We start from the raw sequence: 26,474 nt of genomic DNA on the forward strand, positions 1-26,474 counted from the left end.
AACTTCTTTCTACTTCAGTTACCTTATGATAATATGAGAAATTATATAAGACACTACTTTAACACGTCATATATATATATATATATATATATATATATATATATGGCAGCAATTTAAAGTAGTTCTTCAGGGGGGCTGTGGAATGTAAATAACATGTAGGTTTTCATGTTTCTGCACCTGTTAGACAATGGCCCAGGGATTTTGTGGGAAGTGATTTTAGAGTTGCAAGCACTTTAGGATCCCTCCGCCTGTGGGCAAAGTGGCACTGGAAGCCAAAGGAAATTCTTCAAAGAGTTGCAGGTGCAAGCCATTAGAAGAAGCAAAAACATACAAAAATGTAGTGTATGCTGTGTGTGTGATCATATTAAAAAAAAATCAAAGGGAACCCGGACAGAGTACCACTGCGCACTTAAATCCACTTCTCTATAGGCTACTGTCATTTCTTAATGGATTAGAGCAATAGATTTTAACTGATTCCCCCTTTAACCAAATCCTTTCCTACCCTCTAAAGTATTTTCAGCTCTGTAGCCAGATTGATGTTGTATAAACACACCATGTTAAAATCTGCAGACTGTTTTCCAGTGCACTGAAAATAAGGGCATTTTTTCCAGCTTTAAGGCTTATGGGATCCTAGCCCCTGCCTAAATCTCTGGTTCCATTTAATACAACTGGAATTTTCTGCTTAAAGGCTTACATTCCACCTAAATGGGCATCATCATGAGAACAGACCTCAGGAAATGAGGAATGTACTACACTGTATCTGGCAAGGGTAATCAGAAAGGACAATGGCAAAAAAAAAAAAAAATCTCCAAGTGAGAAGAAATTGGGATAATCAGTGTGGTCAACTAAGGAGCTTGTCATATTTTAACAAAGTGAGATATTGGCTGCCCTTGAGATTCCCTGGCTGCTCATTTTCCACTGCACCATCACTAATCGACAACACGCAGGGCATGTTCTGAGCTAGTGGCCACTCAGTGGTACTTTTCCATTGCACTTTTTCTCTTTGACGTTGCAGTTTTGATATTAATTTCAAAGTTTTACATTCATTGCTTGTGATTAAATTTAGCAGTTTTCCATAGTTACAAGGTTATGAATAGCTGCATAAAGTCCTAATAAAAGCAAATTCCTATCACCCAAGATTTCAGAATCAAAAGTGATGTGACATTGTTTCCTGTAATTATTAACTGTATGGGGTTGTAGCTATATATGTGTGTGTTGGTAAATAAGAGCATTTTAAAAATAATAGGTATGAAAATTAGTGTATCTGTGTGCTGGACAGAGCCAATACTTCTGGACCATCATAAGCATCCATATTATTATCTGTCAATCAAAATTCTCGTCTCTGCTGTTTTGGGGATTATATATATGTATATATGTATATGTATGTGTACATATGTGTATATATGTGTGTATATATATATATATATAGACACACACATGCCTACCGTGTTTGATAATAAAACATTAACATATTGGGAATTTGTATGTCAGCGCTGTGCCAAATTCTTTACGTATCTAATATAAAACATACTATTTAAGGCTGTGTGTCTAAAACTAGTTCCAACACTTATTCCTTGTAAGGTCTTTTTTAAAAAAAGGTTTTATTTATTTATATTTAGAGAGGGGGGGAGGGAGAGAAAAAGAAAGGGAGAGACACATCAGTGTGTGGTTGCCTCTCCCTCACCCCCTACTGGGGACTTAGCCTGCAACCCAGGCATGTGCCCTGACTGGGAATCAAATGGGCAACCCTTTGGTTCACAGCCTGTGCTTAATCCACTGAGCTATACCAGCCAGCGCTATTCCCTGTTAAGATCTTTATCAAAATACTTAATTTCTATACACCTCAGTATTTTCATTGTTAGATGGTACTATAAAAATAGTCTCTTGTATTACAAATGACTATTGAAATTTCAAAGTCAAATTAACAATACCTTGTTTGAGTCGGGTACTAATTATTCTTCTCTGATAGAAAGAGTAGTTGAGACCTAGTTATGTAGGTAAATATTCCAAAGTCACACAGATAATAAGGGGCAAAGCCAAGCTTTCGGTTTGTATTTGACATTAACCCTGGATAACTGCAGTTAAATGTGTAGATGGAGCCTTGAGCATCGGCCTGAAACAGGCAAATCAGAATCCACTATCAGGACTTTTCAAACTCAATTTAGAAAAGACTATCAGTTGCTTTCTGGATTGGAACATGTTAAATGGGAACTCCATATATTCCTGTACTCCATGAAGATGAGAAGACTGAGTTCAGAGCAAGGGAGAAAAGAGAGACAGAATCAAATTCAGAGAATAGTGCTGAAGTACTCAACCCCACAATTCTATTATGAGCAAGAAATGCTCTATAGCTTCTGTGCCTCTTACATTCTTTCATTTTCAGATTTAATTTGACTTTAAGATCTAATCTTTTTTTGTTGTGGTTGCTGACACTAGTTTGTGATGGGATTCCATTGTTTACCGAATCATTATCATCATCAGCAGCAGCATTATTATAGTCTGATATCTACTAAATTAAATGCCTTACACATTTAAACCAATTTGCTAATAAGTGCAAGTAATTCTGATATAGCAGACAAGTTACCTGTTTTGGTTCAAGAGAAATCTATTTACTATCTCAACAAACACACTGTTTCAAAATTGTAGATCAAATTCTGCCTTAGATAAAACCCCACATTTAGTTTTATGATACTAATTTGGTATGCTCTTTACTATTATTATATTAGTAAATAAATGTGCTGTGGTTTTTATTTATCAGGTAAAATGTTTCCACTTGAGACATATTCAACTCAGTCTCAAATAAATTTGGGGTACTCATTTAAGTGAGTGTTGGAAAAAAATAGTTATCAATTGTAAAGGATCAATATGGTACAGTGTTACATATTGCAAGTACACTCCAAAGCGTATTTGGTATCATTTAATTGGCCTTGAGGCAACAACTCAGCCTCAGAAGACAAAGCAGGGGGAGGAGGAAAAGCAAGAGGAGAAGAAAGAGAAGAAGAAGAAAAAGCTTGTAAATTTAAAAGATTGTGGGCAGAAAACAGTGTTAAAGTATATAGTTTCACATACATGAATATTTTAATAAACAACCCACTTTTATTAATCTTAAGCAAGGCTCAGGATGATCTTTGATATATTGTAAAGATTAGTTGTTCAAAATATTTAATATTTTAAATTACAAATAAATCACTTTTGTATGCATTATAGTTACTATATTAAAGTCAGTGATTGACTTCCTGTTTAGTTTGCTTGTGTTACATATGTCTTCCAACTTATCTATATGAGGTTTAGAGAATAGTTTACGATGGTACATAGAAAAATGGTGTATATGTAACATTTTATACATAAAATTTAAATAACATTTAGAAAATTTTTTACAGTTTACAGGTTATTTTAAAGTGAAACACAAGCTAACAAACCATTTTCTCCCCCTACTCCTCAGGGGAAATAGACGGTACATTGAATTTGATATCCTGCTGAAGCCGCAGATAATGAGGACTTACCATTGCCTACCACTATTCATCTGGACCTATATGTTTTATACAGTTGATGCTATTCCATTACAAGAAAAAGCTAACAGTGGTTTACCAAGCAAAACGATACTGAGTCTGACAAAAGATGATGGTAAAATGCTACGTCGCACCAAGCGTGGCTGGATGTGGAATCAGTTCTTCTTGTTGGAAGAGTACACAGGAACAGATACCCAGTATGTGGGCAAGGTAAGGATGTTTACGTGATAATCTAGAAGCTGAAAGTGGCAGCAATTTTATTTTTTTTTTACAGTAATGTTTCACATCACTAATGATTACTCAAAAATATTTGGCTAATTATGATCTGCAAAAGGCATGATATTGCACAATATTTCAGTAGGGTAGGGGCAGGAATGTGATTTGACTAGTTAAATGTAAGTCTGTATTCATAGTATGCCTCAAACTGAAATAAGTTATATATGGACTTGATTTATTATTAATCAACTAGATAAGATTTAATCTTATATGTGCATCTAAACAATTAAAAACTTTCTTTGAAATTTAATTTAAATCATGGATAAGAGATAACTAGAGTGTTATAGGTCACAATACAAAAGCAATTATACCAAAAATCACAAAATTATATTTTTCCCTATCGATGAATAACTTATTATAATTAAGAATAGTATGATATGTATGAGAAGTAAATGGACACAAATACTTGTAGATGCTCCTGTTTCTTAATATCAAGTTAAACTGAACTAGTCCCTGCTTATAGTCCAGACCAAAGGGTTTGAGGCAGAAGGAGGAAGAAAAGAAAAAAAAAAAGAAAAAAGAAACTTGCTTTAGAAAGATTTAATAGCTTTCTAGTAGCAGGATGATGTTGCTCATTATCCTTCTGTAGAGTGTTGATGTTGCTCATCAGCAGTTGGGAGCAAATGACAATGGAGGATATGTTATTCCCTTCTTGAATTCAATTTTGAGAAACAGATTCATTACCTTTCTCCCTCTCTTCTGTGTCTCAGATTATGTAACATGATTCTTCTGATGCCCAAAGTTTTCTCTTTATCTATCTCTGCCTTAACTATCTCATTCACACTACTTTATATGCCAGGCAATTCCTGTATTCATTGTGATCATCCCCTATTTATGCCCGCTAATTTCAAATCATGAGAATAAAACATGCTAAACAATTTTGTTTTGAATGCCTATTTCCCATAGATCCTTGTTTATTTTTCTTGATTCTTAGCATGTGATAATAGAAATTATTATAATGACATGAGTATTGATTGATTCACTGCAACCTCAGACAAATATGATAGACCAGGCTTAAACTATAACAAAGAAGGACCTGATGTCACCAAAGTTATGCCTGTTGCTTTTAAACAAGACATACCTTTATTTATGAATTTTCCAGAACCTTAATCTGACTCTTTATTTTTTTGTGCATGACAGTATATATTTTTTCAGATGCAGCTTCCTTTCTCAGAAGTCTATTATTTCCACTTCTGTTGAAATCTGTCTCCTCTGGTTTCGTAGGTCAGATTCATTTTGCCCCATACAGCTCACCTGATGATTTCTTTGTCTCTCCTATTTCTCCTCAGGTTAGTCATCTGGCATCCTCCAGCAACCCACTTTAAACATCACTTTTCATTCCATACTTAATAACCAACATCCTGATATTTCAAGTTCAACTGACAGATATTTTTATGTCAAAGAATTTGAAATTGCTTTATGTTTCTTTTTCTAAGGCAATGTATAAAGGACACATTTCGTTCATGGGGCCTTATATAAAGGGTTTCATCCTGGGAGACTCACAGATATAGGGACATATAAAAGGAGACGCTCACAATCTTAAGACAATCAAGGCCACACTGCAAGCTTTTATTTTTAGCTGTAAACAAAAAATGATTTCTGTTTAAAAATTGAGTGTTCATTGATTAATCAACCACCATTGCTGCACTGATATTTTAAAATGTACATTGCATCAGGCCTTGGCTGGGTAATTCAGTTGGTTAAAGCATTGCCTCAGTGCAGCAAGGTTGCAGGTTTGACTCCTGGTCAGGGCACATAAAAGAATCAACCGGTGATTTCATAAATAAGTGGAACAACAAATGGATGTTTCTCTCATTCTCTAAAATCAGTAAATAAAATATACATTATGCTGTAGATATTTTTGTACCATTTTTCTTATTTTTAATTAATTCTATAATCTGCCAGAGGTAGCTACTAACAGTGGATATATAGTTTTTTTTAATTACTTTTCATTAAATCTTACCAATTATTTTGGGAAAATAACCTGTGTGTTTACCTACCAACAAACTAAGGTGTTCAATTATCTTTTACAGCCAGATCATGAGCCAAAATGGGAAGCCCATACATAATAATCATAACTTTTCTCAACTGAGAAGAACAAAATAAAATCTGTGTCAACTATTTTATGTTATCCATGGGAAACAATCTGCACATGAAAGAGAAATTTCAATGAAAACATCTATGCTACTTTGTAAAAAAATTACTTTCTCTCCTTTGTAATAAGGCCCTGTCTTAGATATGCCATACACCACATATTTATTTCACCATAAAAGTGCCTTTCTAACTACTTCTTAGCCTTCCTTCGGCCTGTTAGGGTCTGTAAATCCTCTCCTACTCTGCTCTCCAGACTTTTGCCATTATTATTCATTTGTGTATACAGAGCCTAGCTAGACTCTTACCCTGAACTTGGTTGAAACACATGAGTTTTGATGAAGATTTAACTGCTTGAACATCAACACAGATTGTCTTTTTGATCACACCTCTCTGGTTGTCCTGGGTAAACACAAGCCCGGTCTTCTCAGATCTCCTGTGCTGACAATATCCCATGTGAAGTAGAGGCTTACCATATTCACTGTATACCACCAGCATTGGGAAAGAATAGGTAACTTCTAATGGGAAGAGATTTTTACATTTTTTCTTAATTTTACAGAAACTAAGTATTCCAGAAAAATAAGACCCATACTAATTTATAGGTTATATAAAATTGTATAATGTCAGAAAAATACATGATCCTTGACTGCAAAACTCAGGGTTTGACTCTGAATTTAAAGGAAACAGTTTTAGAACAAAGAAAGTGGTACTAACAAGGTTTAATACAAGCTATGTATGCACACTTACACGCATGCAACTTCCAAGGTTCAGTCATGGTTACACCATTTAATAATTATGCAGAGTTTAGAAGTCAATTAAACTTCCTAAATATCAGATTCTTGTTAGGTTAAATTAAATTATCATTAAGATTTATTTAAGTCCAAATTTCTGATATATTCTAAGATTGTGGAGTAGGCTGTGACTGTGGGCTGGAGGAGCTAGTAAAAATGTAATAAAAAATTGCCTGTGGCTAATCCAAGGAGGGGGGATTGCTTAGGGCCTGATAAAAGACTCACAGCCCCCCCACCTCCACAGGCTAGTCCAATGGGTTAAGTATAGACCAATACCATAAAAGGGCCCAAATTCCAGGCTGAATTGTTTTTACATAACAGCATAATATGTGAGTCCCTGCTGAAAACTTTTGTACAAATGCATTATGGGTGGAACCCAGTCTGGGATGATAAATTTGCTTTCATTGTCAGGATGGACTGAAGGAGCAAGAAAATAAACCACGATAATATTTTTATAAGGAAATACTATAGAATGTTTGTATGTCATTTCAGATAGTTGCAATATAGGAGAGAAAAGTCAGAAGTGTTGAGAGAAATTAAGAGCAATTTTTGTTTTTCTCAATAATACCATCTGGAGTTTGGTTGCTTACTTCTGGCTGAAACTGTCAGATATTTACCAATTCTGTTTCCTGTACCAAGAGAAACCATTGGTATTTACTTAAGAGGATTACAAAGTCATAGCAATTGCCGTGTACCTTCCCTATAATTTGAATAAGTACATGTGACTGAATTACTTAGGCAGACTAGTAACGCTACTTGAGACAAATTAAAATACATTTAACAGAAGTATAGCAAAGGCTTCTACTTATCTGTTTGAGAATTTTCATATGCATTTGCTTCTTTGCAATTAGATTTAGTTCCTGAAGAATCCCTAGTTGTTATGGATTAATCACTAATTGATCATATGCCTATTGTTATTAAAATTAGCAGAATTTAAGTATTTGATTTTAATACCTGGTTATTAAAGCTCATTTATTGAATGAAAAGATGCCAAAATTACAGGTATAGCACTTATTTATTTTTAAGGAAAACATTAGGTTATATAAAACGATTTTGAAATATCAAGTTAATTGAGCATTCAAAGCTATAAATGCTCATAGCATTTTAATTCAAAGCTATGTTTTTCCCACTTACTTTGCTCAAGGCAATGGGCATAGTATCCAGGAACTGTCTATAAGTAGTCACCATCTGAATATTATATATCTTTCTTACAGAGTTAGCTATCATTTTTTCATAGTTTTTATTAAAAATTACTATTCCCTATCTAAAATCATGATTAGTGTAGCCATACAATCTTAGAATGGAAGAGGATTTTAACATTTATCAAGCTTTTGTAAAAATTCAATAGAATTGGTTTAGATGTTAACTAAAACAATGGAACACAGATACCAACTCCAGATAAGAATCTGATTTATATTAAATTAAGTTATCAAACTGTTGAGTGATCAAGCATTTGTACTTATCTATGTTGGCATAAGCACTAAACATTGATATTTTCCTAAAGCATACATGAAATAATGTATTTGGATACACAGGTTTCTTTTAAGCTTTAGAATATGGCAGTTTGATATGTGTAGACAAAGGAACAAAGTCTCAAATTTCCTGCAAGATGTTTGAAAATTTTTTATAGTATTACAGTGTTTTTCAGAATCAAAATAAATTACGTGTATAAAGGTTTTAGAATGCCATTTTTCATGGTGCAGTACATATAGCAGCTGCTTCTGATTTGAAAGTACCTTGTATCCCCAAATTCTCTTTATAGGTTGGTTGTTTAAAACTAGGAACACATGAGAAAAATATTAGGCATTAAGACTAGGTTCTCAGGAGAATGCACTAATGCTTATTTCACGTGAGTTATATAAAAATCTGCTTTTATGATAGAATACTATCATTTAATTCTTACTGCCAGTACTGTATAATCACATCACTGCATAGTATAGTACACTAAATAGCCTTTTTACATGAATTTATTTTAATTTTCAAAATATATTGCATACTCTTTCTTGAATGATACCTGTATCTCGGACAAAATATCTATAGAAAAATAACTCAAAGTTACTTAAATATGATTCAAAGTATTCAATACCATTAAACATTTCAGCCTCTGTTTTGTGTTACTCTAACTATGTAGTTTTAGTAATAGTCTTAGTCTCAGGATAAAACTTCCTCCTCCCTTATACTTGACCGATATCTAATTATGTTCACAGACCTTTTGCCAGGACATATCTAAGCACCCTTTCCACGATTGTTTCTCTTCTTGTTTTACACATTTACATCAAATGTGTCCTGTCACATAAAGCCCACCTTCCTTCTCCCCAGCTAGAATTTCTCATCAAAATTATATCACCTATCAAAATCTTATTCACGGCACAATTTTAATTATTCTGGCCTGTTATTTTACCACCTAGAATCTGTGACCTTTGAATCTGTGTTGGGTTTTAGTTCTCCAAAGTGTTTGACATTATATACATGCTCAAAATTCATTCATGTGCTCCGAGTAGACCTTTATTGAGCTTTTATAACCTGAGTCCTGAGAGACTGACACTATGAAACACAGAAAGAGCAGAGAAAATTTAAAATAAGTGTATTCCCTTTTCCTGACAGATTTTGTGCCAAACTCAACTCCTTCCTGTATTTCCATTGTACTTGGGGGTCCTAACTGCAGCCACGCTGCTCCTGTTTTGCTCTCTTGCTCTCAAACAGCACATACTTTAGATTTGCTTTCACTCCGGAGTAATTTCTATGCCCTTAACACAGAAAATTTCAAAAAGGTATTCATGATTAAAGGATAAGATTAAACAAATTCCAACTGAATAAGGAAGGGAACTGTAACTACTCTTAGAAATATTTGCATTTAAAATATTAATGATTTTTTTTTGCTGGAATATAAATAACTGTTAAACCATTGAAAACAATTAGAATGTGGTAGAAAATGTTTATTAGTATGATTACAAATTATGTGTGATTTCCCTGACATTCATTTCAGTACTTTAACACTGTTTCTAATACTCCAACATTATATCCTATTTCCAGACTTGTAGAACATCAAATCTACCCTTACATACTCATCAGTGTTAATGAGAGAAAGAAAAAGAAAGAAAGAGAGAGAGAGAGAGAGAGAGAGAGAGAGAGAGAGGAAGAAAGAAAGAAAGAAAGAAAGAAAGAAAGAAAGAAAGAAAGAAAGAAAGAAAGAAAGAAAAAGAAAGAAAGAAAGAAAGACTAAAATAGAATAAATCTTCAGGAGAAAACACAGAGAGGAATAGAAAAACACATATTTAAGCACAAGCACCATCAAGAATAACATAAATAGTTCATTTTTCAATTTCTTTCTCTACCTTGGTCATTTTATTCCTTCATTTTTATGCAATCATCAAGTGAATAGCCAATTATTTCTTATGTTTCTGATTAATTGATGTTTTATTATTATAAAATAGGGCTCTTTATGTTTGATAATACTACCTGTTTAAAGTTTACCTTCTCTGACGCAAACTTACCCACACCAGTACTTTTATGATTGTGTTTGTGGTGTTATATCTTTTTCTATCTTTCTGCTTTCAAGCTTTCTGTGTAATTTTATTTAAAACTCAGTTTTGTAAAGAGCTAAAATTTGATTTATGTTTTTTTCCACTCTGAAAATCTTTAACATTCATTTAAAAAGTGAAGTCCATTTATATACACAGATAATGAAATTAATTTCTAAAGATTTTAAATTTTATTCATTTTTAGAGAGAGTGTAAGGGAGGGAGAAAGAGAGGGAAAGAAATATTAGTGTGCGGTTGCCTCTTGAGCTCCCCCTACTGGGGACCTGGGCTGCAATCCAGACACATGCCCTGACTGAGAATCAAACCAATGACCCTTTGGTTTGCAGGTCTGCACTCAATTTACTGAGCCACACAAACCAGGGTGTATAATGTAATTATTGATTCATTTGAATTTAAGTCTACTATTTTCTTGTTTTCATTTATCCCACTGTTCTTTAAACTTTTGTGTTTGCTTTCTAACTTATTTGGGTGAATTCAGGACTTAAAAAATACCTGAATTTATGCTCTTTATAAAGAATCCTGAACTTGGTATAATATAAATTAATGTTATATGTTTTAGTATATGATGAAATAATTGTACAATAGTATAATTTAATTTCCCCTGTGGGACAGGGGAAATTATTTTTGTCATGTACTTCCTTCTGTATATACTATAAAATTCATCACACATTACTAATCTTTATTCTAAGCATTTTAATATTTATTGAAAAACTTACAAAAAGAATATTGTATTACTTATATTGCTTATATTATATTATAATGTTATAGTTCATATTATTACCTTTCCAGTCAGTACATGTTACACATTTGCATAGATCTGAATTTCTGTTGCTATCATTTTTCTCAACCTGAAGACTTCTTTTTACATTACTTGTAGTGTAAGATCTCTGCTCAGTTTTTAACCTTATGGCTGAATTTCTTGGAGTCTTACTGTATGAATTATCAGTGTAAAAGTCAGCTACCTGTAACATGTTGAATGTATTCAAAGTTTAGGGCTATCTTTTCTCTGGCTTCCTCTGTTCCCAGATTTCTTCCTCTCCATCTTTAGTCATCATGACAGCCCTGGATGTTGATCTCTGAGCACACACATGCACCGACTTGTGCACACAAACTCACTTCCCTTCTTTTGTTTCCCAGTTCCGTGCCTTGTTCTTCCCTTCCATGCTCTCTCCCTCCTCCACCCCTCCCTCCACCTTCCCCTCCCTTTCTCACCTCTCCCTCTCCTCCTAACTACAATTCCTCTCTAGCTTTGTTCTTTGGGTCTCTTTGAACTCTGCTCTTGATTCTCTCCCCTCCTCTTCCTTCCCCTTCTCCCTTCCTCCCTCCCTTCCCCCTCCTGAAGTCTATTCTCTCTCCACAGGCCCCTTTCTCCACAGTCCCCCCTCCAGTCCCACCAAGGAAGGCACATATATGCGCACATACTCTTTTATGCCATATTTTACTGTATCTTTTTATGTTTAGACATCTGTAGATGCACAGCACTTACCATTGTGTCATAATTGACTACATTATTCAGTAAAGTTATATACTGCATAGGTATTTAGCCTAGGAGCAATAGGTTATACCATCTATCTTAGGTGTGTAGTAGGCCATACCATCTGAGTTTGTGTTATTTCATTCCACCATGCTTATGCAACCAAATCATTTAATGATGCATTTCTCAGAACATATGCCCATCATTAAGCTATGCTGACCATAACACAAATAATGACTCTGGACAAATAATTCTGAATCAATAGACAAAAACTTTAATGAACATGTGGGTGTTTCTATGCATTTATATTGACAACTTTCTTATTCAAAGATGCATATGTATAAGTTAATATATGTACATCCTAATCATGACAAAGAGATTTTACATTTGTATATACCTATGTTAATAGAACCAAGGCCAGGATGTAGAAAATTGGCCATCCAGGAATGCACCCTGTCATTCATGACTTTCTAATCAATACCCTAGAGGCAACCACTTCGCTGACTCCAATCCTTTATGAGAAGTTTGACAGTCCTTGAGTTTAATATGTGTGGGTTTAAATGCCATGTCTGGCTTCTATCAATCAACATCATGGGGATGAGTTTATTGATGACACTGTGAATAGGATTAAATTTCTATAGGCAATACAGTTTTCCATTGTATAAATGTACCACAATTATTTGTTCTACTATCAATAGCTGATAGATGTGCTTCTAAATGGAGATTATTATAAAAATGCTATAAAATTTTATACATCATTATTTTCACATATGAAATTTTTCCCTTTGGGCATATTTCAGCAATGGGTTCGCTACATCATGGAGTAGACATATGTTGTTAGCAGATGCTAGCAAAAGGTTTTCCAAAAGATTGTACAAAATTACTCTACCCAGGAATTTGTGAGAATTCCATTTACTCCACATACTTACTAATGTTTTATATTGTTATTATATATTTTTAAAAATTTAATCTTTTTTGGTGATGTGTAGTACTATTTCATTGTAGTTTTAATTTGAATGACACTGAAAATTTTCAAGTTAGGCATGTTTTCATTTTATATTGAACAATTGGAGACCTTAGTTTTGAATTGAATGCATAGGCACTTACTCAATTTTTTTATTGTTACCTAACTTTCTCTTGTCATTTCATAAAGCTCTTTATTTATACTACATACAAGTCATTTATTAGATAGAGATATGGAAATTATTTTCTTCCAATTTCAGGTTACTTTTTTCATTGCTGTTATAGTGTCTTTTGCTGAACAAAGTTTATTACTTTTAATTCAGTTCAATTTATTAAACTCTTAAGGTTATTAATTTTGGTGCCTATTTAAGAAACATTTGCTCAGTGTTCAGGTAATTTTATGTATCATAATTAGGCCTATAAGCGAATTTGAATTCATTTATGGACTAGATCAAAGGGTCCATGAAGATCTGGAGGTGCACAAGCATCATTACTTTTAAAAAATCATGTATGTATCTAATTACAATGGCCTGTAAAAAATTCACATGTTTGTTTGTGTGTGCATGTATTTCTAGTCATTTTTTTTTTATCTTTTGTTAATCTGTGTGCTGATACCAAGCTGCCTTAATTATTGAAGTAATTTTTTTAAACTGGTCATTTAAATTTCCCAACCATGTTTCTCTTTTTTCACTGTGTTTTTCAAGGTCTTTTGCATTTTCATAAAACTTTTAAAATTAGCTTTTCAGTTTTCACTAGTTTCTAAAACTATTTCAGATTTATGAGATTAAAAAGACCTACCTATTTAAGAAAATATGTGATCCTGGATTGAATCCTTGGTTTAAATGGGAAATTACAATAAATATATTATTAGAATAATTGACATATTGACATTTTAATGTTAAATAGAATCATATTGTTAACTTTTTAAGGTTTGTAACTTTGTTATGATATATTAGACAGTTTCCTAATTCTAAGGTTATAGAGATGAAATAATCACCTAGAGGTATAAGAGGATAGGATACCTACAAATGGGAGAAGATAATTTTAGAACATATAATCCAGGTAATAATACATAGGACAAATACTAACAGACCTACAGAAGTCTATAAAACAATAAAAAATATGAACAGGTATATAAAAAATGGCAAATGTTTGGATAGCTATTTCAAAGAAGATGATATCCAAGCCTGCTGCAGTTATCCAAGTTATTAAGTCCTCATCTCATTAGGAAATGTAGATTTAAACCACTCCAATCCAGAGTGGCATAAAGTGCAAAGGGGAGATGATGTTATGCACATTGTGGGACTCTCACAGATTAAGATTAATCAACAAATGCTAGAAACATTAAAGGAGATTTAAAAGGAGAAATACACTATACTTACAGATTAGAAGACAAAAAAATGTAAAGATTAAATGTATTCCAATCAAGATTTCTATGTGTTTCTTTAACTTATTTCAAAATAATTTAAAATGTTGGGTCACTCAAATTGTGTGAAATAATTCTACACACTATTCAGCACTTTTACCAATTATCAATATTGTATCTGATTTGTTCCATCACTTGGTTTATAAAGGTTTTATGTTATAGTAGAACTATTTCCATTTGCTTATTGCTTCTAGGACTTACCTTTTTTAAATACTACAGGAGACTTGCAGTACTTGCGAAGCCACACTGACTTGGCAAGGATTCAATTCTCACTTCTGTTCTCTGCTTATCAAATTTCTGTTTAGTTTCTTAGCATTCTTGCTGACATTATCTATCTTACTTCGAGATTTATCTTATTCACATGAAGTTTAGACATCAGCTAAATATTTGGGGATTTTAACAGAGCCTTGCAGGATCAAATCTCTGTGACTCCCTCCTCCTTATGAGTATGCCCTCCAGTTTCCAGCTACTGCAGCAGACCCAAAGTTAACCATCTCCACAGCTCAACACTACCACTTCTTTCTCCTTGGGCTCTAGTTACACATTGTCCCCAACCCCATGACTAGAAAGTAGCCTCTGTAAGGAGAACAGGCAGAGGCCATTCAATGGTACAGGGTTTCGGTTTGGGGTGATAAGAAAGTCCTAGAGATGGATAATGGTGATGGTTGCACAACAGTGTGAATGTAATTAATGCCAATGGATTATACACTAAAAATACTGAAGATGGTTACTGAGCATGGTGTATATTTTACAATTTAAAAAGCTTGTTTCTATTATTAGATTGTCCGGAACTTAAGACTTTATTATTAATAAATTTTGACTTCTATCAGTGCCTTGTATACAATAGAATTCAATATTTTTTTGCAAAACAAAGGTTTCAACTTTCATAGAAAAAATAAAGTACTTATTTTTAAAAAGTCAACCAATGTGGGGATAAAATAAAGAGTAAAATCCCCTTTGCATCTCCAAGGGTGCTAGGAAGAAAGGAAAAGAGGAAAAGAGGGAGGGAGGAGGGAGGGCCTGTGGAATCAGTGATTGATGTCCCTTCTTTTCAGTGCAGTTCTGACGATCTCCACTTATTCCACCAGTACATCAATGAGAGTGAAGGTCCGAAGTCAGGGCACTAATTTCTCATCATCTTTGATTATCCAATCCTTTATTTTATTGTATATATAAGAGTTATGTAAAGTAATCATCACATCACTGTTTTGTTTTTACTGCATTTCCAAAAATGTCCTCTATTATATTCAGATGGTTTATTGTTTGAAAATACAGATACTTCTCCTTCCCTTAGTTCAATTCTTGGTACATATTAACACTCATTTCAATGTTATTTTTAACACAGGTTTTTCGATAAAACTGTGTGATGTTGTCATCACTATTATAAATACTGCACAGATTAAGCACACGATAAGAGCTAAAATGAACAGGCATATAACACATTGAACTTCTGTAGTGAAGTTTTTCAAAGGGAAGAAAACCCATGTATCATACCTCTTTGGTAATTTACCTGTATAGGTACAGAATCATCATTTTAATCACTAAAGATAGATTTTTCTTAATATGAAAACATGATCTTAAAAAATGGTACAGGAGAGGAAAAATAAGTTTTAAAATATATGATGTGGGGTACTTAAGTAAAATAAGACATATTAAATAACAAACTTTATATTCTTTTTTGTTCATTTTTGATGTACTTTGAAGTATAAAAATGCACTATAAACACTGTTTTGAACTTAAAACATATACATGCTATTAAAAGAGATAATGAGATCACAATACAAACCCAAAGAAAAAAATCAAGAAAATATCCATTAAAACATGTTCCATAAGGGTACATTAAGGCGAAGAGACAAACACTAAGCTTAGTGAATTTTCTTTTCTTTTTAAAGGTTTTATTTATTTATTTTTAGAGAGAGGGGAAGGGAAGGAGAAAGAGAGGGGAAGAAACATCAATGTGTGGTTGCCTCTCACACAACCCCTACTGGGGACCTGGCCTGCAACCCAGGCATGTGCCCTGACTGGGAATCAAACCTGCGACCCTTTAATGTATAGGCCTGTGCTCAATCCACTGAGCTACACCATCCAGGACTCAATGAATTTTCTTGTTAGAATAATTTGAAAAGTGTTGGTTATGAAAGAGTTTTAAATTGATAGATAATATTTTATAATTAAATGTTTGTGATGAATTTAAATTCCATTTTAACTATGAATCAATAGTTAATATGGCTCATACCACTAATCTTCAAGTAACTTCTTCAGTAAAAGAACACAAAATAGAATCAGTGTCATTGAGGTGATTGCAAACTAACATACAAAAGCAAATGACATATTATTTATTCAATCAGATATCTACCAGAATCATACACAGGGTATTCGGATCTTGGTGCCTTAAGCTTTGCAATTTCTTAAGCTCTAAATGTAAGACATTGTATAGAACTAATACAGAGAACACATTCAATAATCCTATTTGAAGCCACATCTCATGAGCACGTATCACTTCACAGCTGGATAAAAATATAAGCTTACTTCTACCTTGCTGCAGTTAATATCCTAAGAGGAGTGCTGGCTTATGTACACACACACACTGCTTTGTTATCATAGTAAGAACAGCTGTTTTTTATAAGGAAATTCAACTTCACAAGCAAGTATCTTATGGTAAATTCTCTTGTCAAAATATTCCAGCCATGAAGTTGATTTTAACAACATACACACATATGTCACATAATAATGATTCAGTCTATATTTCCTTCTTTTTGACTTGCAGGTTTATATTTAATGGATTTTGTGCATTGAAAACACAATGAATAATATTATTTAAAGTTGTTGCTACTGAGGAATTATTTTTCTAAAGTTGGAATGAAAAAGAAAGAGTGATAATACATTGCTGTAGTTAGCACTCCCTAGAGTATAAAAATTGCCTCTTGAAAATGATGTATTCTAGCTATAATCTTTGTTTGTGTTCTGTGAGATACAATATGACCAATGAGTGAATCCCAATCTTCTCTCATGTCATTTCACTCCTGGTAATATGTGCGTCATCTTGGCCATTTTTATGGTGAATAATTCTGAAATGGGACAGTGTACCTTCTCTTTTCCGATGTTCTGGTCAAGTCTAGAAATAGAGGTTCCCATTTTAGTTTTGCATAAAGCTGAAAAGAAGCCAAGTTTGCATTTATGTCAAAAGGAACTTCATAGAATAAAAGGTAACAAATGTGTGAATTGTGATAAGAATGGCCTCTTCTTGTCAGTAGTATTTCTGAGGGTTTTGTTGCTAACATCCTTTTCTCTGCTAAAGATCAGAAAATTTAGAGAAAGTAATAGTTTGTGTTGACATTCATTTTGAATTGTATGTGACAATTCCAGGACTATTTCTATCATACTTATATGTGACGTTTGAATCACTGTAGTATTCGGTGATATTTATAAGAAAGAAATTGTCTTATTTATACCTGTATACAGGTATACAGGACAAGGTCAAATTTGCAAAATTAGTTTTTTTGTCAAATAATTAACGTAAAATATATATATATTTATATATATATAGAAAAATATATATATTTTCTCTATATATATATAGAATATATATATATATATTCTATATATATAGAAAATTCAGGAAAGGCAGCGAAATGAAGATTCTGATTACAAATGAAACAACTTTAGCTTGTACTCAGTTATTCTATTATTTTTCTTTGCAGTGTTGCAGTGACTTAGTTATTTTCTATGTTTATCTTAGGCTAACAAGCCTGAGAAATGTGATGTGACTTAAACAATGAAGCTTGACCGTGACTGTCCAAGAAAACCAATGTAGGGAAACTGTTTCCAGAGCACATGGAACCACATAAATCATGTGTATGTGTAGATGCTGATACAGTGAAGTTGCTTTTCTTCACTCATTTCTAAGATTAAGTAAGTTGTTAGCAAAACTATGAATACACCTATGAGGATGATTCTTTACTGCTAACCGATGTGCCTCATGGTAATTTCTTCAATAAGCTTTGAAAAAGTTTAATTGGTTATAAAAACTGGTATTTAGATTAGAAACAATAAGTTAAACTGTACCTATAAACAAAAAGATGAAAAAACAACACCTCTCAAATTATTGGCTCTTACTTTTCTGTGTATGTCCCTGCTCCCTGTGCTTATTGTAGGCAAACATTCATTGCAAACCTGAGATATCCTAGAATAGTACCTGGAACTAAATGATACCAATACAGAGTTGTAGAGTTTAATTGGGCTCTACTGATACTTTTAAAATTCAAAATTCCTTCACCTGATAACTCTGCTTATTATTTATTTTAATTATTTTTCCTTTTTTTCATTGCTGACATCAGGAATCCTAGAATTTTATTTTGCTCTGCTTCTGTTGATTTTGCTGGTAGGCTGATAAATTTTCAATGCAGTCCAATTAAACTCTACAAGTATGCATTGGTATCAGTTAGTTCCAGGTTCTATGCTCAGACATCTCGGGTTTGCAATGAACGTTTGCTTACAGTGAGCACAGGCAGCAGGGACATACATACAAAGGTAAGGGCTGATTTTTTTCACAAGCCACTTAAATAGAATCCCTGCTTTAGCCTTACTTTCATGTTCTAATTTATCATACCGATATTTCAAAAATTTGAAATGATTATCATTCTGAAAATCATTTTCTGCCTGCTAACATAAGAACAGGTTCTCTATTTTATTCAAAATAACAAAAACAACACCAAAGCAGGAGTGAAATGTAATTCTTCTCCAATAAGAGTTGTGAAATGAGAAAGTTTGATACTTGTCAAGGGATTTTGAAGTGCATTTTAGTGATAAGTATCCTCAAATAACAAAGAAAATAATTAATAGCTGATGCAGCAATTCACCCACTAGAAATTTATCCCATAAATATAATCTTAGAAATATGTGAAGATGTATCTTTAAGAGTACTCACTATAGCACTCAATGTAATAACCAATGAAAATAACAGAGGAATCACCCTAAATATTCATTCATTGAAAATTGTATAAATATCAAAAAAATTATTCATTCAAGTGAAAAACAAGCACATGAAACATTTTAAAAAGGATGTAGAAGCTATCTGATATAGATTATTTAGTGAAAAAGTACATAGTTTAATTTTAGGAGGACAAAAAATATCAGGTAATTGTTGCATATATATACCTTCTGATATATTAGTCTCTGTTTTAGGTCAGTAAGACGAGGTCTTCATATTCACTTTGCCTTATATACTTGTTTGTACGTGTGTGTATGTATGTACATATTTCTTTAGTCTTTGGAACAAGCTATAAAGTACTAGACTGAAATGTCAGCAATGAATAGTTGCTGTCACCAAAAACCAGAGAAGACAGAGTTGCCATTCAATAAATTTGTGGTTGGCCATCTTTTCTATATAGAGTTTGAGAGAGTCTAAGGCATGAGTGTCTTATTCAAAATCAACCTAAAAGTAGTTTTGCCATAGGCACTTTAAAGGGGACTGGAGCCAGAAGCTATATCCACTGTTATCCTACAATGAATATAAATTATCTTGATACTATTTATGTTCTATATTTTCTTTCAGACAAAGCAAGCCCTATACCTCTAAAGGGGGGGGCTCTAAATGCTATAGATTAAAGATTATATCATTACCAGAAGTTCTAAGTGATTAATTCTAATGTGATTTAATGGGTCTCACCAACTATTGCTCAGTATTTATGTGTATCATTGTAATTGTATTTGCAAGTAATAGTAATGAGTAATACTTTTTTTTTACTTTTTAATGCTCATGAAACTATTCTGCATATTGTTCAAAAAGAATATAGTTTTTGTTGTAAAATATGTTGACTTAGCTCTCAAGAGGATTTTTTTATTATAAAATATTTTGGAAAAATTGATAAACTTATTAGAAAGTGAAATCTTTATGTCAGAATTTAAACCAACAACATTAAAAACAAAAAGTTAAAAGGAGAAAGTGTTTGTTGTTGTTGTTCTGTTTGACTCCATCCTGTTGGTGGGCAGTACAAGAAGAGAAGACAGTAGTTTAGGAAACTACCAGTGATAGGAGGCTGACTGCCTTGGTGAAGAAGGGTCAGTTAAAAGTCAGTAAGAACATCTTGTGTGTATTTTCTAATTGAACTGTTTATACTTTCCACAGTATTTTATGTTTAAGTAACTGATTTTTTTATGTTAACAAAAGTTATAAATGTTATTTCCAACCAAAAACCCCAGTGTTGTAATTGCATTACTAATTTGAATGATTAATGTGATGTGTAAACTTTTCAGTTATTTTAGAAACAAGATGTAAGCTTTTTGCGTCTGTGCATGAATTGTCTTGATTGTATCCTTATTTTTAAAAATCTACATATTTATTTATGTTTAGAGAGAGGGGGAGGATGAGAGACAGAGAGACAGAGAGGTGGGGAGAGAAATACCAGTGCAAGAGGGAAATAATTTGTTGCCTCTCCTGGGAACCTAACCATAGATTTCACCTGCGACTCAGGTGAAATGACTGGGTCATGTGTCCCAGTCATGTGTCCTGACTGGGATCGAACTGGCAAACTTTTGCTTTGTGGGAGGACATTCAACTGAGTTACACCAGTCAGGAGTATCCTCATATTTCATTAATAACTGTACTGAGTATACAATTCACATTTAGCAATAATTTGAACATAAACATTTAGAGCATTGATCACTCTTTTATCATTTAGTGTTCAAGATTGTTGATGAGAAGTCTAGTATTTATATAATGCACATTCCCCTGCAGGTGAACTGCCTATTTGCCCTTACTAGAAGCCCTGAGGTGATTCTCTTTATGTAGTGAAATGTCATGACAACAGAAGAGAAACAAAGTCAAATGAAAGAGATCCAAATTTCTATGACTTGTTGCTTTATCTCTTTATTTTAATTTGTTGAAGTATTACTAATGTAAAAACCTTTTGAAATGCACCAGTCAACGGAATTTAATACATTTTTAATGTGCAGCAATCACCTCTATTTCCTAAACATTTCATCACCCCAAAAAGAAATTCCATACGTACTAAACATTTGCTCTCTGGTCCCCCAACCTCCAGACCCTGCCAAAACTAACCTGTTTTCAGTCTCTAAGGATTTACCTCTTCTGCATATTTTATATAAATAAAATTATACATTGTGTTATATTTTATTTCTGTCTTCTTTCACTCAGTATAATATTTTGAGGTAATCTATATTATAGTATGTATCAGTGTTTTATTTATTTTTACAGTAGAATAACATCCCATTGTATAACTATACCAAATGTTCTTTAGTCATTCTCCATTGATGGATGTTTGGTTCCACATTTTACTCCTGTGAATAATACCGCTACAAACATTAGGATATGAATATTTATTTTAATACATGCTTTCAAACTTTTGGGCATATGTTATAGGAGTAGAATTGCTGGATCATATGATAATTCTATTTGTAACTTACTGAGGTACCATTAACCTATTTTTCAGGGTAGGTGAACTGTTTTACATTACCATCAGCAATACTAAAGCATTCCAATTTCACACCCTTGCCTAGATTTGTTATTTTCCATTTTATTTTCAAAAGTTATACAGTTGGTGTAAAGTGCCAACTCATTGTGGTTTCAGTGAGGATTTCTCTAGGGCACAGGTGACAAACACAAGGCCTGAGGCCGAATCAGGCCCTCCACCGTGTTTTATCCAGCCTAAAACTGGATAAAAGGCTCCTTGTTTCTACCCAGCGGCAGTGCCAAGCTCCTTGTGCCTAGTTAAGGAGTAGTTACATTTATACAGTCCTAAAACTACATTCGGCCTTTTAAAGGCAACCGCAAGGCTGATGTGGCCCACGGTGAAAATGAGTTTGACACCCCTGGTCTAGTGACTAATAATATTGGGCATTTTTCATGTTTTTGTTGCTGTTTTGTGTATATTCTTGGGAAAATAATCTATTCAACTTATTAAACTATTTTTAATTGTGCTGTTTACCTTTTCGTTGTGAATTTATAAGAGTTTTTGTATATTCTGGACATTAAAGCCTTGCCAAATACATATTTGCAATTTTTTTTCCCATTATGTAGCTTTTTTTTTTTTTTTACCTTCCTGGTAGTGTCTTTAATGTACACAGTTTTTTGTTGTTTTTTTTTTTTTCTTTTCTAAGACATCCAATTTACATATGTTTTATTTCTTTGCTTGGGTTTTTGGTGTCATATTTAAGAATACACTGCCAAATCCAAGGTTATGGAGATTTACTCTATATTTTCTTCTAACAATTTTATTTTTTTAACTCTTAAACTTAGATCATTGACCTATTTTGAGTTAATTTTTGGCCTGATTTAATTTTTATTCCAACTTTTGTCTGGTTATTCTTATTAACATTTTTGCTACCTAGATTCTTTCTGTGTTTCTAATTGTTCTTCTTTTATAATGGAAATTTTTCCTTGGTGAGCCTAAGTTCTTTATGAGTACAGTGAGCACACTATTTAGAATTTATTTAATGTAATTTTGTCTTCATTGTAGTGAGGCACTATCTTCTCTTTTTTTTTTTTTTTGCATTTTTATTGTTATTCAAATATAATTGTCTCCATTTTCCTGCCACCACTTTCTCCCACCCCATCCACCCCCACCTCCCACCCTCAATCCTTCCCCTCTTTGGCTTTGTCTACAGGTCCTTCATACTTGTTCCTTGATGACCCTTCTGAGTTCAGTTTTCTAATCTCAGTTACTTTCTAGTCACCAGTTTCCTTCAAACATGTCATGAGCATTCTTTGTTCATATCTATCACTGCTATCTTGTCCACTAGCCCCTACTTTCTAGGTGAACCTCACTTTTGTGCTTAGGGAAGATCCCTACAGAATGAGAGCCATTATTTTAGCAAGCATGTGTGGGTAGTTGGCAGGGAAAAAAAAGTCAGTCATCTTTCTGGTAAATAAGGAAAATTACTGTAAGACTTCTGATATCTTAGAAAGCATATCTCTTGTTTCAAATTAAATGTTGGTTAGGGAAGAAGGGTGCCAAAAACCAACTAATCGATAATACCATTTGATAAATCATTCTTTGGTGAACTCCCTCAGTGCTCATGTTTCTCATTTTCACTTTCCATGCCTGCTAACCTAAGAGGTCCATAGCACTAAAAACTAGTAGACTCCACTGTTCCTCACTAGATTGTTATTTGTTGTAGTTCACTGAATTCGGGCTCTTCTCTCACAATCATGTGTTAGTAAATCCCACCCATTTGCTCTCCTCGGGGAATTGGCCAAAATTAACTAATGCATCAGTTCATATTCTCAACATTATTTTCAATCCATTCATTTTAGCATTTCTTTTGTCTTGTTTCAGTTTGTTTATGAGAGAGAAAGAATGGGGATCTAAATTTGTTCTCTTATTCTATCATTTTAAATCAGAAGTCTCACATGACTTTGAGGTAATTTGTTAATATAATCATATGTGAAATAGTAATGATTTATTTAAAACATAGGCAGTTCCAGAACATATTAATTAATTTTATGCAGAGCAAGCATATCATGGTATAATGTGGAATCTGCATAATACCTATACTTATGCACTGAATTTGTCATTTAGGTAAGTAATTCTAAATATTCATAGAAGTAATTCTAAATATTCATAGAAATAATTCTAAATATTCATAGAAATAATAATGCCCGTCTTATAGCAAATGCAATTACAAATTTCAAAAAAAGTTTATTTATTTTAGTATTTTACTTGGAAATAAAAAATATATAAAAATTCAACTAACTCTATATTTTTGAATAAGCAGGAAAATTAAATTAAAAAATGGAGGTACAGAAGTTTTCAGATTAATCCCATCATAATATTTTAATAAAATGTTAAAAGCTAAGTACTAAAGATCAAAACTAATTAGATGTCCTCATAGACAAAGAAAAAAGCAGGGGAAAAGACAACTTTATGGACTTTACTGATATTTATGTGTAATATTTATTAAGCACTAACCATGGCTTAGGTATTTTATTATTTCATATATTTTAAAGAAAAATTAAGCCTCAATTCTAAGAGTGATTGATATTATCATGATTTTATGGAGATAAAGAAAGGTTAAATTACTTGTTCAAATCCCATAGCACCAATTGCAGATCTAGGATTTTAAATATGTTTGTCTGCCTCTAAAAATTCATCCTTTTGAACCGTTCCACTATACTGAAGCCTAGTGTAGCTAGTGTATGATATAGCAATAGTGTATCTGCTCACTGTAGAAAGATGAGTGTATGAAACTCTACCTGAAGATATGTGATAGGAAGGAAGAATGGTATCCCTACATCCTCATATCTAGAATATGTGATTTTAGTGTGTTATATGGCAAAAGAAAATTGAGGTTGCTAATCAGCTATTCTTAAAATAGAGATGATAGAGTAGATAGATAGATAGATGACAGATAAGTAAATAGATGAGAGGTAGATAGATAGATAGATAGATAGATGACAGATAGGTATGAATGTAACCATAAAAGAAGGTTCAGAGAGCTACCATGTGAAAATCACTTCACCTGCTGCTGCTGGTTTCGAAGATGGAGGAAGGAACTTAAGAGCCAAGGAATCAAGCAAGGAAATGGATTGCCCGAGCTTCCAGAAGGAATGCACTCCTGCTGATAACTTGATTTTAACCTTGTTAGATCTGTGGGACTTCTCATTTAGAGAACTGTAAGAACTGTAAGATAAGAAATGTATGTTACTTTAGGCCATTAAGATTGTGGAAATTCTTAGACCAGCAACAGGAATGTAACACAAGTTACATGGAAGTTATATAAGAAGAAGTGTTCCAATTTCACTATAAGGAAGTGGTGTACAAGTATATATGTATACTTCTACGTATTGTAACATTTAACCTGAGCCTTGAAGAACAGTCAGCAAATGATACTTCAAGAAGTATAGAGAAAACTTTCTGGGTAGTGGGAGCTAATGCTTGCAAAAAGAGAGGGAGCAAACAGCTGAAAGAGAATAGTTGATGACATACAATAGAGAGTGATGTTGGTTTTGGTTGACAGAAAGTGTTTAACAGCTTAGAAAAACAGCCTAACAGTTTGTTGTAAATTGTAGTTTAAATTGAACTTTATGATGACATATGACACAGCATTTTAGTTTAAAAAATCTTGTTGGAATTATTATAACTTAAAAATTATCTTATATTTCCTTATAATTGTTTACCAGAACATGTTTATTTCAGATGTAACAGCAATTCTAAAGCCAACAAATTAAATTCTTAACCTTACCACATAAACATAGCCATTTAACTATTTTTCACAGTCAACTCCTCTAAAAAAATTAAGGGAACTTTTCTCTTCTACCTCACACACCAACATTCCACAGTGATTCTGTTTTTGGAGGGCTTTAAATTGAGTAAACTGCTTTGGGAATATTTCAGAACTTCTTTTTACAAATAAAAACTAATATGGACCGATTATATATTACATATTTTTCTACAGATTCCTTTATTGAGTCCAAATGCAATTGCCATCAAATATATATATATATATTTTTTTTACCTATTTTTCCCACATTAAAAATGAGTAGGTCCTGTGATCATTCAGTTAATAGAAGTGTTTGACCTCAATGATAATTTTCATCATATTTCAAAATAACCAACTCTACTTGGACATTATTGTAGTCTTTACAGACTTATAAGCATATGAACTAATACTCAACTTCTACCTGTTCTGTATAATCTTCCTCCATGACTATGTATATAATTTTTTATTTTTACCACAGAAAGGGAGTTCTTAAGACTCAGAGTGATGATTAATTTTTTTCCAAATGGGGGCAGTTGGGCAGTTACCAAAAAGAAAAAGATTTAAATTTTCCAGAACTCTAGTTAGAGAGAGAATTAATACTCAAAATTGATACTAAATCACTAATGAAGGAAGCTGTGGAAAGTGTTACTGCTAATTGGAATTTATATCTTATAGAAAGGAATTAAACACAATAATGAGGTGTCAAGAAATCTTGTTTTAAATACCTTTTTGCAATAAAAGTCTATCATGACCTTGGGCAAGGTAATTAATCTGTCACTCTAAAGAATTTATACTCAATTAATTATATTGAGATACATGGTAAGCCAATATGGGTATAGTTTAGTGAGTGAGGAGGGAAACAATGAGTAGATAATTTGAAGAAGTAGAGAAAGAGATAGTCATGTAGGTTATTGGAAGTCACAGTAATCTTTTGGTTTTATTTGCTTCTTTGGTATGTGTGTGTATGCATGTATCTTTTGGGGGGGGGGGGCAGACAGTGGAGGAGGGAGAGGTAGAGAGAGAGAAGAGTGAGTTATTGGAATGAAAAGCCATAGATCTGCTTAAAGCAAGTGATTCATATAAACTAAATCTAGTTTGAAAAAAAATTACTCTGATTGTTATGTGGAACACGGAATCTGAAGGAGAAAGACTCAGGGAAAGTGGATAGGAAGCTACTTATTC

The 26,474-nt window shown here is 33.0% G+C and overlaps 1 protein-coding gene across 1 annotated transcript in view; it reads left to right on the top strand.

Moving 5' to 3' along the window:
* Positions 1 to 3,448: 3,448 nt before the first annotated feature.
* Positions 3,449 to 26,474, top strand: part of CDH9 (cadherin 9) — a 64,193-nt gene continuing 41,167 nt past the window's right edge. The window contains exon 1 of the mRNA XM_028517943.2: positions 3,449 to 3,719. Coding sequence (XP_028373744.1) covers positions 3,492 to 3,719 — 228 coding nt within the window. The 5' untranslated portion in view covers positions 3,449 to 3,491. The remainder of the gene's footprint in view (positions 3,720 to 26,474) is intronic.

The sequence above is a fragment of the Phyllostomus discolor genome, chromosome 3 (genome assembly GCF_004126475.2).
Source record: "Phyllostomus discolor isolate MPI-MPIP mPhyDis1 chromosome 3, mPhyDis1.pri.v3, whole genome shotgun sequence".
NCBI lineage: Eukaryota > Metazoa > Chordata > Mammalia > Chiroptera > Phyllostomidae > Phyllostomus > Phyllostomus discolor.